The sequence below is a fragment of the Micropterus dolomieu genome, linkage group LG19 (genome assembly GCF_021292245.1).
Source record: "Micropterus dolomieu isolate WLL.071019.BEF.003 ecotype Adirondacks linkage group LG19, ASM2129224v1, whole genome shotgun sequence".
Taxonomy (NCBI): domain Eukaryota; kingdom Metazoa; phylum Chordata; class Actinopteri; order Centrarchiformes; family Centrarchidae; genus Micropterus; species Micropterus dolomieu.
The window spans coordinates 17,725,335-17,740,744 of NC_060168.1; the positions used below are offsets into that span (position 1 = coordinate 17,725,335).

At 40.2% G+C, this 15,410-nt stretch overlaps 2 protein-coding genes and 1 long non-coding RNA gene across 10 annotated transcripts in view; 1 reads left to right on the forward strand and 2 right to left on the reverse strand.

The window, feature by feature from the left end:
* Positions 1 to 9,446, reverse strand: part of LOC123957661 (signal-transducing adaptor protein 1-like) — a 23,021-nt gene extending 13,575 nt beyond the window's left edge. For 2 of the 6 annotated variants that reach the window (XM_046030638.1, XM_046030633.1), the window contains exons 1-10: positions 9,153 to 9,446; positions 6,296 to 6,427; positions 5,519 to 5,606; positions 5,321 to 5,361; positions 3,404 to 5,232; positions 3,160 to 3,231; positions 2,735 to 2,851; positions 2,463 to 2,519; positions 1,595 to 1,791; positions 1,209 to 1,340 (exon numbers count right to left, since the gene is read on the reverse strand). In XM_046030638.1, the coding sequence (XP_045886594.1) occupies positions 1,209 to 1,340; positions 1,595 to 1,791; positions 2,463 to 2,519; positions 2,735 to 2,851; positions 3,160 to 3,231; positions 3,404 to 3,505 (677 nt within the window). In that variant the 5' untranslated portion in view covers positions 3,506 to 5,232; positions 5,321 to 5,361; positions 5,519 to 5,606; positions 6,296 to 6,427; positions 9,153 to 9,446. Of the gene's footprint in view, positions 1 to 1,208; positions 1,341 to 1,594; positions 1,792 to 2,462; positions 2,520 to 2,734; positions 2,852 to 3,159; positions 3,232 to 3,403; positions 5,233 to 5,320; positions 5,362 to 5,518; positions 5,607 to 6,192; positions 6,428 to 9,152 lie in introns of all 6 variants that reach the window. The other 4 variants (XM_046030634.1, XM_046030636.1, XM_046030635.1 and 1 more) reach the window with 4 other exon arrangements.
* On the forward strand, positions 9,406 to 11,654 carry LOC123957677. Of its 2 annotated transcripts, none has more exons than XR_006821858.1 (3): positions 9,406 to 9,534; positions 10,712 to 11,211; positions 11,521 to 11,654. It is a non-coding gene; the product is annotated as an uncharacterized LOC123957677 (long non-coding RNA). The 2 variants fall into 2 exon arrangements; XR_006821859.1 differs by having other exon boundaries at positions 9,431 to 9,538.
* LOC123957663 (paired box protein Pax-5-like) lies at positions 11,230 to 14,862 on the reverse strand. 2 transcript variants are annotated; one of them, XM_046030641.1, is made up of 7 exons: positions 14,536 to 14,861; positions 14,170 to 14,335; positions 13,705 to 13,902; positions 13,580 to 13,620; positions 13,392 to 13,496; positions 11,490 to 11,633; positions 11,230 to 11,393 (listed from the first exon to the last, which is right to left on the reverse strand). In XM_046030641.1, exons 1-7 carry the CDS (start codon positions 14,576 to 14,578, stop codon positions 11,371 to 11,373), a joined length of 720 nt encoding a protein of 239 aa, XP_045886597.1. In that variant the 5' UTR covers positions 14,579 to 14,861; the 3' UTR covers positions 11,230 to 11,370. The 2 variants fall into 2 exon arrangements, 1 of the variants encoding a protein (XP_045886597.1); XR_006821846.1 differs by having other exon boundaries at positions 11,252 to 11,393; positions 11,490 to 11,629; positions 14,536 to 14,862.
* Positions 14,863 to 15,410: the final 548 nt, after the last annotated feature.

The window sequence follows — 15,410 nt, forward strand, 5'->3', positions numbered from 1 at the left end:
TTACCTTTTGAGGCTTTCCCTCCTTGTGGAGGGTGTCAATGATGGTTTTCTGCACAACTGTCAGGTCAGCAGTCTTCCCCATGATTGTGAATTCCACTGAACCAGACTGAGAGACCAATTAAAGGCTCAGGAACCCTTTGCAGGTGTTTTGGATTAATTAGCTGATTAGAGTGTGACACTTTGAGCCTACAATACTGAACCTTTTCACAATATTCTAATTTTCTGAGATTTTGAATTTGGGGTTTTCATAAGCTGTAAGTCATAATCATCGAAATTATATCAAATAAAGGCTTGAAATATCTCACTTTGCATGTAATGAGTCTATATAATATATTAGTTTCACCTTTTAAGTTGAATTACTGAAATAAAACTTTTGCACGATATGCACATTTTTCGACTTTCACCTGTATATGTGTGTGTGTATGCAAATAGTTACACAGAAATTAGTACATTGACCCTCCATGATTCTGCACTTTAGTGGGGCACCTTGTTGTGGGATCATGAGACTTACCCTGCTGTGTGGTCCCACACTAGATGCAGCACTTTCCTGCACCGAATAGCACTTTAATACATTTAATTGCACTTTAAACTGCATAACTTGTACTTTACAACATATTTACTTGCTCTTTATGTGAGATTTACTGCAGTAACTAGCTCATGATCTGCATAACAGAGCATAATGACTGTCTCATATATTGTGGTGCATTTTATTATTCCTTCTATTGTTTTATTATGTTCTTGTCTCTTTTTTTTTTATTGACCTTTGTAACAATCTGCTGGGGACTACAGATTAAAATTAGCCTTCTGGCTAAATCTGGCAAATTTACATAGATGCAATGCTGAAATGTTCATTAATGTGCACTGTCCCTTTTAAATAAATAAATAAGATTACATTCCCCCACACCTCCACTGTGTCATTCGGATTTTACACAACAAAGAAAATTGCATTCCTGTCCTGGTTAACAAGATGCTACAAAGATCCAGATATGGTATAGTTTTTTTAGGCAACGTGATTTGATTGTTATGGAGGACACTTCTCTTCCTGTATGTGTCATATGACTCGCAAGGTGTAATATACAATAATACAGCGCTGATATAAAAGAAAAACTAAAAAACAAATACTCCATGTATATAGTGTGATGTGATCTCTTTTATATATTATTTTGTAGTCACTGGTACATTTCAGAGGTTGAGATGAAACGTCAGACCTGGGCGTCAGTTGTCTGAGGGTCAGGGCGTAGTTTTTGGCCAGAGTGGATGGGCGGAGGATGATGCCTCCATACTCTGGGTTTGCCTCCAACATCCGCTCAGCCTCCTGCCGAGTCACACTGAAGTAACACCTGCAGGAATCAAAGAAATAAACACTTTCTCGATAAGGTGCAGGTTAAACTGTTTCGGAGGGCAAAGAACACATAAAATATTTATTGGTTTAGGATAACAGCAAGGGCGGCACATCAGAAATGCTCAAAAACCCTGTCTAATAATCACCTTCGTTTTCAAGGAGGCAGGGATCTACAGACTGGAACTGAAATTGGAGGATTGAGGATTGAGGAAGAATCCAAAAAGGTACATTTCTGGAGACAGAATAACTTACGAAGGAGTCTCAGGGTCGCTGCGGTCAATCTCGTCTTTGGACGTTGGAGGGGAGGTGGAGGCTGAGATTAGGAAGGATGGGCGGGGTGGGAGGGGTGGACGCGACATGGCAGAATTTCGTCTCTTCTCCTGAAGCAGAACCTCCTTCAGAAGCAAAATCTGTCCAGGCAGCAGCTGCAGCTTACTGGGGATCTCTTTCTACAGGGAAACAGAGCTCGCGTTTTACTCATTGTCGTTACCAGTACCACCAATTTTACACTTATTTGTCACAGGATCAAAAATACATGCTGGTATGTTTTTGTAAATTCTTCACCTCTTCCAGAAAATCTGGGATGTAAGAAAATAAAATATAATAAAATAATAATAATAAAATAAAAATAAAATAAAAAGAGGCAGCCTTTCTGTAACATACATTATCTCTCTTTTTCAATTTGCATATATCCCTGCTTCCTTGCTTGTAACCTTACTGTACTTTCCACTATATAAGCCCTAAGGGGACTTTCGGCCACAGAAGCATCACTGATCCAAATTATGGCCTAATTATTAACCAAGAAATACGTTTCCTGTTTTTTGTTGTGCTTGGCTTTGTGTGTCAAACACGTTAAATATTTACACCAAAGAATTCTGGGAAAAAAAACAGCAGTTCTTCAAGTTGCGTCTTTCCAGCGTTTATCCAGAGTCATGCATAGTTAAATACTTGTCCTTGGAGCAGGTTTGGACTTAGACATTAAGGGTTTGGTATTGCTTTGTTTTTAAAGAACACTTGGAAATTTTCTGTAACATTAGTAGCAACTGTATTGAGAGTCCATTACACAAACTCCCACATCGACTCATCAGCCGTGTTTCTAAAAGCTATATACTTTGCTTACTTTGATTACAGTCAGGATGTAACCCTTCCACTCCTCTCCTGTGTCGAGATTGTCCATCTGCACAGTGACACAAACAGCAGACATTTTGGTTATGTGCTGCTCACAAGAACATGTGATTTAGGGTCACTTTCATTTTAAGTTGTAATAATAGATTTTTGGTAAAATCAAAGTTTTTTGAGGATTCCCTTCAGTTTTTGAGTAGCATGGACCTGAGGCAGACTGCACCCTGCTGAAGAGAAGAGAGAAGTCAGTCAGGCGTCGCTGCAACGCACCTTTAGCTTCACCTCCCCTGTGTGCAGGGTGAGAGTGAAGATGGTTGGCACCTTCCTCTGATAAGGAGAATTTAGCTCCATGGACTTCAGCTGCTCCAGGTCCAGTTTCTCTGTGTACTGACAAAGCAAAGTGCGAGAATTATCATGTATCAAACTCATGTTTGATCAGTAAAACATGTATACATCAATCTGAAATAGAAATAATAAGAAAATCCAAGTCTATGTTCCCGTTCTTCAGTGCACCCTGGCCTCGGTGTTTCTTTCACCTACTTTCTCACAGCAAATACAGATGCCCTTTCTTGCCCTTCAATAGTGTTGACTTTGTTTATGAGGCTTAACAATTTACATCTTTTCTTGGGGAAACAAATGTTAAACTCCCTGTTTAATTAATCATGGTAGTTGAGCAAATTAAGGTGTTTGCTTACTGTATCCTGCGTGTCATCTTCATACAGAAAGAGTGTGGCTCCTCGGAGCTCTCCGTAGTACTTCTTGAAATCCTGAAAATCGCAACTATCATTTTAAATGTCTGTTCTCCACATTCGCCAATAAAAACGGAATTTAATGCAGTCGTAAAACCTTATATTAAAACCACCATCACCATTTATTATTCATTCAGTCGTGTCTCATTATCTCATATACACATTTAGCCTTGTCCATCCTTGTCCTCACCTTGTCTTTGGTGTTTTTCTTCAGCAGGTGTCCAGAGTAGTAGAGGGGTAGATCCGTGATAGTCGCCCTCCTCTTGTGGACGACTCTGAAGTTCGCAGACATCGTCCAGATCTCGGTCAAAGCTGTGTACTTCTTCTGGCTCCCGGTTTGGTACAGCTTCGGCTCAGTTCACGCCTGTTTGTCCAGCGGTAAAGTCATTAACACTGAATAAACAGTACACTTCAGTTGAGTCCTGAGAAGGTTATGTTCCTTGTTGTTTCCTGGTGCAGCTCTCAAAGGACAAATATCAAATTCTCGTTGAGTCTTCAGTGTATCTGATATGATAAATGGTCTATAAACATACACTGATAAGCTATTCTCCCCCTTTTCTTAAGTCTAAGTGCTGATTTGACTGAGAATGAGGAAACGCTGCAGTGATTTATAAAGAAGGAAGTTGTTAGTATAAAATATCGCAAATTAAAAAAAACCCAACCTTTGTACCTGGATCCCCAGCCAAACCACACTCTAATGTGCAAGCTAGATTAATTATTTCCATTTAAGTGTGTAGATATATATATGAAGATGCATTCAGGGAGATTTCTCACAGAGAGATAGCATAATGCACTAAAACAGTTATTCTTGTAAGGTCAACATTCAAATTTAGATAAATAAATTGAAAAACATTTTAAGCGCAAACATACACAAGAACCTAACACACACTCGCCCGGCTCGGGGTTGTGAGTTCAGAAGCTGCATGAATTTGGATGAAATTCATTACAATATCAAAGAAGTTTTGTTTGTTTTTTAATCATAGATCTATGTTACCATTTATGTGGGCTATCATAAATAAACTTACCATCCCATTAAATTACAACATGCATCAAAACAACATCTTTATTACATTAGATAAGAAGTTGTGTTGTAAAAAGGTTCAATTTGTATATATTGTAATTTGGATGAGATTGTAGAGACATTGTTAAATGTAAATACATTTTTAAAAAGTGTTATAAATAAATATGAATAATTTAACATTCATTGTTATTACAGATTACTGTATACACTAAGTGTTCATAGATAGGATATATACAAAAGGATCCTGGATTGTAACACCTGATTAGTTCATATTTCTCTATTTTACAGTGAGACGGTGTAACTTTTGCTAGATAGAGGCCACCGTGGTCACAAGTGACAATTATGTTAAATCCTAGAACTTCACATTAGCAAAGGCAGAGAAGAGCCATAAAGTCTGCGAACTGACTCCGCAATATTAATCTAATATTTGCTAACATTAGCCACCATAGGCTACTGGTCATACCAGAGCAAGGTCTGAACTAAGCAAGGGTGAGTTTTGTTGCTTGTAAATTCAACATTATTTTGCCAGGGGACTATAGTGTTATTTCTTTTTTTCAAAAATGACATATAGTCTTGCTTTTACGCCTGCTGATGGTGATTTTACATGTGAAATTACCTATTTATTCCCTATATAATATAATTTATATTTATCTATATAAATGACCTATTTCACAAGTGAAATCTTTGCATGTTTTGCATTTTTACCTAGGGAGAGTAAGCAATAAAATGCCAACACTGAGAAGCATGCCATAAGCAAACACAGGACTGGTGGTCGCAAAAAACACAACATCACACATGTAATGCAGCAGCAGCAGAACACAGGACAGAAGGAACGACACACAGTGACACAGCAGGGGCAAAGAAATGGAGATGGACCACAGCAGGCCTTTGATCAACCAGATTGACATCTGGAGGAGGTGCAGGAGCAACCAAACAATCCAGAGCAGCAGAGATCCCAACAACCACAGAGCTCCGGACGGGAGTAAGACATCTGCATCCTGAAACAGACAAAGAGATGGAGTGAGAGTCTTTTGTCTTGTGTCTGGACTTTGTGAGGCATTTTATAGTGTTTTAATGTGGACTTACATAGTCTTGTACATCACTGTCTTCCTTCCCAGCGGCTCCCACTCAAGAAAGAAAAAGGCAAACACACTCATAAGAAATGTGTCATAAAAAATCATAACATTCAGCAGGATTTTATGTTTCATAAAGAAGCTACTGGTCATACATTGTAATTCTGAATGTTTTACAGTGTTTTAATGTGGAAACATTTTTGTCACTTACTGAGGAAAGCAAATACCAGGAGGGAAAATAGCACACAGAGCATCAGCAGCCATTTCTCACTGTACCTGTTCCTTCTCTGTGGTTCAACCTACAGTGTATTGATTACCAAAAGAGATGTAAATTATTTTACCCACAACTCAGTAATGATAAGTGTGATAAAATCAACAATGAAATAATTAAAATTATACAATAGATAGCGTGTGTACAAGATCTTTACTATGACAAAAAATAAATATCAAGATTAATTAAATACAATTAATATACATTTTGTGAGGCTGTGTGTGCAGAGGTGTAGCCTAATAATTCATGATCCAGTGATTTAAGCTCGTCTGGGTGGATAGAATTAGTCATGTTTTTTTAAATTAATATACTGTTTACTATGTTTTGGTTTGTTTGTTCAGTCACATAAGATGCACTGCCTGATGCAAAACTACTGATTTTATGATGCAAACGAGCCTTTCTGCTGGATTTAATTTGCAACACCACCAGTGTGTGTTACAATATGAAGTGATGTGCCATTTAAAGCTGGAGTAAGCTATCCAAATGTGTAAATTAGCCTACTAATATTGTATAGCAACAGGCCATAAGCCATATGTTTGGTCTACAGCCAGTTGCATAAAGATGATATTAGACACTACTAGTAATAGGCCTAGCAGCAGCAGAAGGTCTTTTACCTCATCTTTCCCCGTGAAACATGTGAGTCGCCCTCTGCTGTCAGCTCACACTCCCTGCAGATGCAAATGATGTCAGCCACACAGCTGTTGTTGTTGAACTCACCACAGCTGCTGGGTGATCGACACTGTGGACACAGATCATCATCATCACCATCACAGGAGCCCCTCAGGTCGTTGGGACAGCGGTCTGGACGGCGGCAGCACGTTGTCCCTGCTTGTCCAGTAGTGACCAGTGCTTACAGTGGAAAAAAAAAGAAACAAGTGCCAGTATAATCCCCTTATTCACATGTTGGCGTTACATTCTGAATTCCTACAGTGAGATATTGTTCATGTTCATGTAACAAGGTAGGCCTGTATCGGCCTGATTTTGAGTGCAGTGATAGTGTGTTGGCTGAGCACTGTGTGTTTGGTGGGCGTGGTCTTCACGTGGGGATGGGTTTATGGTAGACAGGTGTGCTTGGGCGTGTCTCCTGTGGGGGTGGTGATGGTGCAGTGGATAAGATGCCTTTGGTGTGAGAGACCCGGGTTCAATCCCCCACTGTGACCCATCCACCATTGTGTCCCTGAGCAAGACACTTAACCCCTAGTTGCTCCAGAGGCGTGCGACCTCTGACATGTATAGCAATTGTAAGTCGCTTTGGATAAAAGCATCAGCTAAATGAATAAATGTAAATTTACATTGATATAAACAATGGCCTATGATAGTATTAAACCATTCTCCCTGGGCATATTTTTTGTGTCATGTGGGTTGGTGGCAGTGTCTGTTGTATGGAATACTGGGTGGATATGTTTCTAAATTGCTGTTTTGTAAAAGTCAGTTTTTGCTTGTCTCCTTCTGTGTACATTGTGTGGGTGTACTGGAGCTGCTGCTGGTATCCACTACAGTGCATGACACGGCTGGGTTTGGGTCTGGAGAATTGCATGGTGCAGAACAGCCGCTTAGCAGAGTTACCAGCGACACCAGTGAAGAGGCTACAAAACCGACCAGCCTGTGACCAGCAGCAGCAGAAAAGTCCTTGGTGTGTTTGTTTGGCTTCACCACATGCAGGGAAGGGAAGCGGAGCACTCCCAGCCACGGAAAGATCAATTCCCCTCTACCCAATTGACCCTGAGCTTTCCCCCACTGAACTGACTCTTACCTTGCTTGGCTTCAGCCTTGTTTTAACTTCCTTTAATGTGTTTATTTATTAGAATGTATAAAATAAAATATACTTAGGCTATACTGAAGACATAAAAATTAAAACCAGATAAATTAAAACAGGCCAAACAATTAATGACATATAGCAATAAGATAGAAAAACAAGACAGTTAAATAAAAAATAAAAAAACAAGAGTGCAAGTGCCCCTAAACAGATTCAAACGCCAAAGAATAAAAATGAGTTATAGACTGAGTTGTAGCCTTAAAAGTGTTGATGGTGGGGTATGATCTAATAATCAGGGGTAGATTATTCCACAGTCTCGGGGCCACCACTGAACAGGCACGATCACCCTTAGTTTTCATAGGAGGCTGTGGGATAAATTAATATAAACACATAAACAAATAATAGGCTATTTATGATGAGTGAATATTAAATCTGCTGAATCTGTTCTTACAGGCCTACTGATGATCCACCATCTCCTCCACTGACAAACTTAAGCATAGCACCTGTAAATTATAGATAACATAGGCTACCACTAATACTTTTATCAGCTGCATCACGCCCGTTTAAACTGGCTCCCCCAGATTCCCCTTTATACTTCTTTAAAAATAGTATAAAATAGGGGAGACCGGGGGCAATTGTAACACACTCAATTTCTCCAATCAGAAACAAGCTGGAGTGATGACACTTAATCTGCACATGCTCAATAGGATTCTCTCTCTGCCTGTGGAAAAGGAGCAGGATCATTTCACCTTAGCAGAAGTTTTAAACAAAATACTGATTTTGAGGTATGAAAGTAACTTTTTGGATGTGCAGTATTTTTCTTCTGGTGTCTAAAGTTTAGATGACTGCAAATCTAAACTTGCATACATTTGCATACACTCTAGGTTATTGATTAACAATTAACACTAACAAACTATGCTTATATAGTTGTGGCTAGTGGGCATACAAGATTTTATCATAGCTGCAACTTCAGGGGCAATTGTAACACCAAAGAGAATGACTAGTTCACTCGTAAAAAGCAATTTTATGAAGTTAGAACAGAAAGAGCAGAGGATGCCTGACATCTAAAATAATTTGAACCATTTAAAAACTCTTATGGAACATAATTAGCAGTAAAGTTATTACTTTGAGGTAGCCTAGGCTTTTACTTGAGATGCAGTGGGTTAATATGACTTGTTTTTCAGTGTTACAATTGCCCCCACACACTGCCCCCGCCAAGGGGGCAATTGTAACACTCTGACTTCTTGCATTTAATTAAATATTTTAGTCGTGTTCTTATAAGTGAAAATATATCATAAATATTAATTATTGCACATATATATGTTTCTTGTATCAAAAGATGACTTGTTTATCTCAAGTAGTTTTCGAGTTATTAAGGAAAATGTAAAATATGTTACAATTGCCCCAGGTCTCTCCTACTATTTATCTCTGGCTAAATACTTGATAGCTATTATTTACTGAGAGATGTGCATCCATATTGCCCAGTGTGCCCAAAACATTTTATATTCAGTATTTAATCTATAGTCAATATCAGTCAATTGCTTTCCATCTTGCATTAGTCCAAAGTTGTAACTAAATATTGGCTGAGAGACTCGATAAGTGTTATCTTTTCTGAGCTGCACGTTATAAACCTATTGGTGTTTATAAAACATAATAAATAGGCTACAGGTGAAACATACAAAGTCACAGAACACATCCCTGGAGGAGGCTGGCAAGAAAGACACAGACAGACCAAGAGATGCACTGCCCAGCCTACACATCAACTTCACCTTACTGTTTGCCTAAATCGCACATGGAGGGGAGAGAACACACGTTTACCTGATTGCTGTTAACGCAGTTCTCCCTTAATGGGTTCTTTCTCTTTTCGTGAGGATAGTTCCGCTTCCTCTCCTGGAAGTTGTAAACGCTGACACCAGGGGCGAGTTCAATCTCAAAACGTTTTGCACCGGTTTGCAACGTTTTCGGATTGAACGACGTGTTTACTTGCAACGTTCCGCAACGGGCTTCGAGGCAGCCTATATTTTCTTCTGTTTGGTGGCCTGTCACATGTGTTACCCAATCAGCTGCGACAAGTATGCCTACACTACACGCATGGCCCCAGCTCTGCTACCCAAGGCAAATTGTGAGAAGTGCCAGCCGGGAACTTCAGGCTGAACAATTGTATCCAGTTTCTCCTCTGTGTCACCACAGGGCTGGGAGAGTGGGTAATATCCTACGTTTTGAGTCTGCATATTAATAAAAATTTATATAAAATAGACCATGGACCTAAATCTAATATAAAGAGGTGCGTCTCATTTGCCTAGTGTAGTAGGCTACTATAATTCGGCATTGTTTGGAGTCCCTGGATCACACAACATGGAAGCTCCTGAGAAAAAAAAAAGATTTTTCCATGACACTATTATAACAATGGTAATTTATTGATGGTCCCTAAGCAAACCCCCAATGGTTAAGAGCCAGTCCTTGGAGGCGAATTTACCATTCTTACACTGCCAACACCGGGTGAAACTGAGTAAGAAGACGCCACTGGATCCTGAGTGAATGCCTGTCGTATATCCAACTTGAAACTAACTTCACCGCGGTTATAAGATGTAGATGCTGTGAATAAAAACATAATTCCAATGTGTCCTCTTACTGCAGTAGGCCTAGTGTTTATTTTCTGTAGCCATGTAAAATTAAATAAAAATACACTGGCTAATTAAAAAATACACCGTGCGTCAGAAAAAGAGGGGGTAGAAAAAGAGAGAGCAGGTGAAAATGGCTGATTTAAAGATTGAAACAACACAACCCAGAGATTTAGTAGGATACTGGTGTACGCCTAAATACACCGGTACTTCTGGCTCTTGTTGTATATCACAGCACACAGCCGGCGTGGGTCAGGTCCCTGCTGGTTTTGTTGTCTAGACCAAAAATAAGAGCTCCCAGTTGTCTGGCTTTGCACTTGTGCCACTATTCTCCTAGCAACCAGGGCTCATCTCATAATGTTCACAGGAGAATCCACTTCAGCAGCAGCCACTTCACTTTTGTTGTTTGTGAAAGTGAATCAGTCAAATATTGTGACAGCTCTGTGAAAACTTGCTGATACTGTGTCCTATAACCAACTAAAGTACTGACAGCTACTGCCCCCTACTGAGGAGAGCATAGATGTATTTCTTAGAGATGTTCTGCAGGAAAAGCATGGTGAAACTTTAATTATGGCTCTGTTCTATTAAGGGTGTGGCAATAAACAGTAAACACTTTTACACGCAGCCTGAAACTCTTCCACTTATTGCACATAATGTTTCCATTATTAATCATTTACTTAGTTTATAATAATGTATTCATTATGTATTTCATTCATGTATTGTACTTAATTATCATTCTCTCTCCCCCTGCTGTAGTTCTACTCCTGCCACTTCTTTCTACCCATTCTGCCCGGCCTGGAAGAAGATTCTTCCAAAGTTTTTTTTTCATTCAGAATTTAAGGATAGTTGGGGTTGTCCTTTGAGTGTGGGTGCATGTGCTTGTATGTAGATTAAAAAAAATGCCACCACGTGTCTCTTCCCTACATGCCTCCTATAGACGGAAGTCCCCTGCTGGCAACAGATTTCTTTCTCAGTAGTGTTCTTTGACCCTGCCAGTCCCTCTGGTGTCCCATCTCCTCCTTTAATCCCTCATGCTGGAGGGGAGGCAGTGGAGACTCACACTATATAAGGAGAAATAAAACTGTCTCTGTTCTCCATCATGGGGCTCCTAATGATGCTCCCCCTGAACCACTGACTGAGGAGAAAATGGCCACAATCGTGACAGGGATGGGGGATAATACGTTGGACGGATGAAGCCTCTGAAACAACAGCACGCATGTTCTTTGACTCCAAATTATGTAAATAAAACATGAAAGGTGAGGTATGTCATTTCACTTTTATTTCAGCATCTTTGTAATTGTGATTTAGGTTTCTATCTCAGTGCCAGTCATGTTGTAATAATTCCAATCAATCCAACTTAGAAATTGGCACTAAGGGGATGATATTCTTTCTTCTGAGCTCTTTTGCTGCCCTGTTCAGCTGTAATGACACGGAGGCCCTAGACAAAAGGACAGATGAGAGAAAACTCTTTGAGAAATATATTAAAGCTGAACTCATGTTAGACACAAGTGATCATCTTTTGATGCAGACTGACCTAAGAGGTCTGGATTATGATTATCTGCCAGGCCGGGGTAAAAGGTCGAGCTGGATATGGAGGTCAGGCAGGGGTCAGAACATCCCCAGGAGTCATTACAGGAACATGGCTGGTCGTGGTGGAAGCTACAGGAGATGTCCCTTCCTGGAAAACAAAGCAGCTTCTGTTCAGGTTCACTTTTATTTATCTGCCTACCTACATCCCCCTACTGCATTGTCACTTGTTCTAGTTAGTAGAATGACAAAATACACGCGTGTGTGTTCCCAGCTGTAAGCTTGCATATTTATCTATGCAATCTCCTTTTCTAATGGTTGCAGTGATGGAGGAGTGGAGGTGTAAGCGGGCCTGTAATGAGAGGCTGAGGTGAGGGGAGGCAGAGAGGAGCCGAGAACCTGCTGGCTGAGAGGACAGAAGCCTGGGGCGGTGAGGTGGATCTCCTGCTGCGGAGGTTGTTTCAGCCAGAGTAATATTAACACAGGACCACCGGCTTTACTCATCAGTCTGCTGTGTGGTCTGGTCCCACAGAGAGTCCACTGTAATCTCTGCTCTGCAAATACACCCATCTACACAACATGTTTAATCTAGTGTGGAGTCTTACATTTTGTTTTTAAAACACAAGAGTAGAAGTATGTAATTCCTTTTTGGCAATTTTAAACAATGTGTTTCAATAACTTGCATCAAATGTCATTTTCTTGATATGAGTCGGTGTTAAATCTTTAAAAAACATTATGGATTTCTCTTTGTTAGGTTTCCATATTTTAAAAAGGCAGTAGCAATTAGGTCCCAGTTAAAATAACAACCATTAGCATCTTCTATCATTCACTATTAGAACATACTAATAAAGAACATTGATCTCTTGAATCCCACCTGCCAAACAGTACACAATGAAGAAAATATACATACTGTAATTGTTAATTGGCAATTGAGACGGAACTTGTGACTGTATTTAAGGTAATGGAAATATCTGTTCAAATCAGTGGTTCTCAAACCTTTTCAGTCATGCCCCCCTTCAGAAGTCGAAAACAGTTCTTGCCCCCCCACCCCAGCAAAAGTGGATTTCATATTTATCAATCATTATTAATAGTAGTTGATTGAAATAAACATGATTCAGGTTATCAAAATATATCCTTGCAAGCATCAGAGCATTTTTTTTGGTTTATGTCACCACATGAATCATATTCATTCAACTTTAGGTCCACTCAACATCTACAACCCCCCTGAAGTGGCTCTATGCCTCTGAGTCTAAGAGCCACAGGTTTAAAGGTTCAGTGTGTACGTTTTAGTGGCATCTAATGGTGAGGATTGCGTATTGCATCCGGCGGCTTGGTCACTGCTCACCCCTCTCATTCCAAGCACGTAGGAGAAGCTACCTGGCCTACACACTCTGTGAGCTCTTGTACTAAATAATATGTGTGGTCCTCTATTTGTCCAAATTTCACTTATCTTCATACTTCTAATAAACCAGTCAACTACTTCTACTACTACTAGTTCTTCTTCTTCTTGTATGTATTCAAAAAGCGCTTTGAGGAGCCATTTGTCCGTCTGGGCTGTAGAAACATGGCGACTTCCATGTACGGGGACCCGCGGTGTATGTAGATAGAAATGGCTTAATAAAAACATAACAATTCATAATGTAAGGTTTTTATACACCACTGAACATAGTTATGTAGCCTGTGTTATATTGCATTTCTGTCAATAGATCCTCCTAAGTATTACACACTGGACCTATAAATGAAAAGTAAGCTAAATGGAATTCAGCCATCATTCATTTTATTATTTACACCCGTACTTTTTCTACTGTGGCATACCAAAAAGTCTTTGGTCAAACAGGCCTTTCAAGCACAAACATATATATTCATGCACACTTTCAAACATACACAAATACACTGATCACAATAATACCTTCCTTATGTTTGCTGCTGCATTTCCTGATGCCTAGAATTCCACTGATGGAATAGGTGGACTCTGAGGAAGAGGCTGTTCTCATGGCAGATGACGCTGATGATACTGCAGGGGCAGAGGTCGGTGTCAGGAAACATTAGAGAGACACAGACAGACCAAGAGAGAGAAGAAGGGAAAGACAAACTCACCAACTTCACACGACTCAGACTGGACTTTGTTTCTGATGATCCTGTAAAGACAGAGGGAAATCACTCGACACTCACTTTTAATGATCCATGCTGTCATGCCCAACACATCAGGTCATCTAGCCTACCTGTTGATGGAGCTGATGCTGGGCACGCTGTCATGGTCACACACTTGCTCCAGCAACAGCCTGTCTCGGATCTCCCAGGCGAATATGTTGGGGTTGGTGTGTTTCAGGTGCAGGATCATTTGCACAACTCTGGGAGTGGCCACTTTGGGCTTAGAGCCTCCAATCAATCCTGGTCTGATGCTTCCTGTCTCATTGTACCTGAATTCACAATATTGATATCTGTCAGGTAGGATAACATTTTACCTGAGGTAAAGGTTTTATAAATAAATATAGATGTTGATGTGATTTATGTAGGGTATAAGTTGGAAAAAAAGTGAGAAAAAGCAAAAAGCACCACCATGGATGAAAGGAGCAAGAACACCATGTGCTTATGAGATTTACTTAGGCTATATTAAAAAGAAATAAATTTCTGAATTATGCATCCTGGGATGATCACACAGCTGACCAAGCACAGTCTCTTTATACCTGGCCAGTATTTTGCTGACACAGCCGTGACTGACGCGCAGGCGGCGGGAGATCTGGCAGGGACGCACGCCCTGTTGAGCGAGCTCCACGATGCGCTGTCTCACCACGTGCGGTAACGGGCGCCCGTTAATGAAGACACCGCCGAGCTGGTTCACCCCGCCGTGCCCTGAGCACCGGAGCGGATCAGAGAAACACCAATCGAAAGGCATGGATACATTCCAGCATTCAAGCGTAATTTAGGCTACCGCATGGACAGCCGCGCACTCAACAAAAGTGTTAAAAGAGGGGGTATAACTTTAGGCTACTCTACGTAGACTACTGGTAACACCTCATAACTTTCATTTAATAAGAAACATCGCTACTTACTGTGCGTAAGGGTGAGCGGCACCTGTCCAAAGCGCACGTCCATCACAGACTGTTGTCTGCTAAAAAAGGTTGTCGTCCTGCTTAACTTCTAGACATCGGTACAAAGAGTTGTTCATCTTATTTCAAACACAACACTGAAAAAAAAACTTTTTAAGAGAGCACTGCTCAGTCTTGTCCAGTATGTTTTTGTTTGCTGTGCGGAGTGACAGTGTCTGCCTTCAGCACCTGAGCGGTGGACAGCTGCACGAGCCTTTGATTGGACGCACACGCGCGGGTACATGCGCTCTATTATATTGTTGCTTTTTTTATGCTATAGTCGGTTCTTGGGATCAGAGCTGTAGCCAGGATTTGAGGAAAAGAGATGTCGTGAGTCCAAGTCCCCTAGTCTCAAAAAGGATAGCCATTAATAATGTTTCATTCAGTTAACTGTTCAATTAGTAGCCTATATATGTTATTTTCCAACATGATTGTGTAAGTAGTTACCAATAGGCCTACACAAAATGTGCTAAAAGTTAGGTAAGGATATGGAAGCCGAGTTTGAAATTATGTTTCAAAGTATTATCCCAACTCAAATTCTGCTGGAGAAACAGCTTAGCCTACCAAATCAATTGAATTTTTGTTGGTCGAGGCTCACATTTCAGTAGCCCAGGTATATATGTAGTCTAAAAATATTGGAATCGGCCCATACAATAGCCATCATGTGTAAGTTTTTAAATGGTTGAAAATAACCCCCCATGTTACAGCTACTGTAATCCCCAGAAAGAAAATAGGCTACCGAATAAATGACGATAGTGTCTCCAAATGGCTAGACTACCTGAAAAATTAAAATGCTTGTGATATGAACATCAATCTTATTGTTTATTATTGAAGATTCA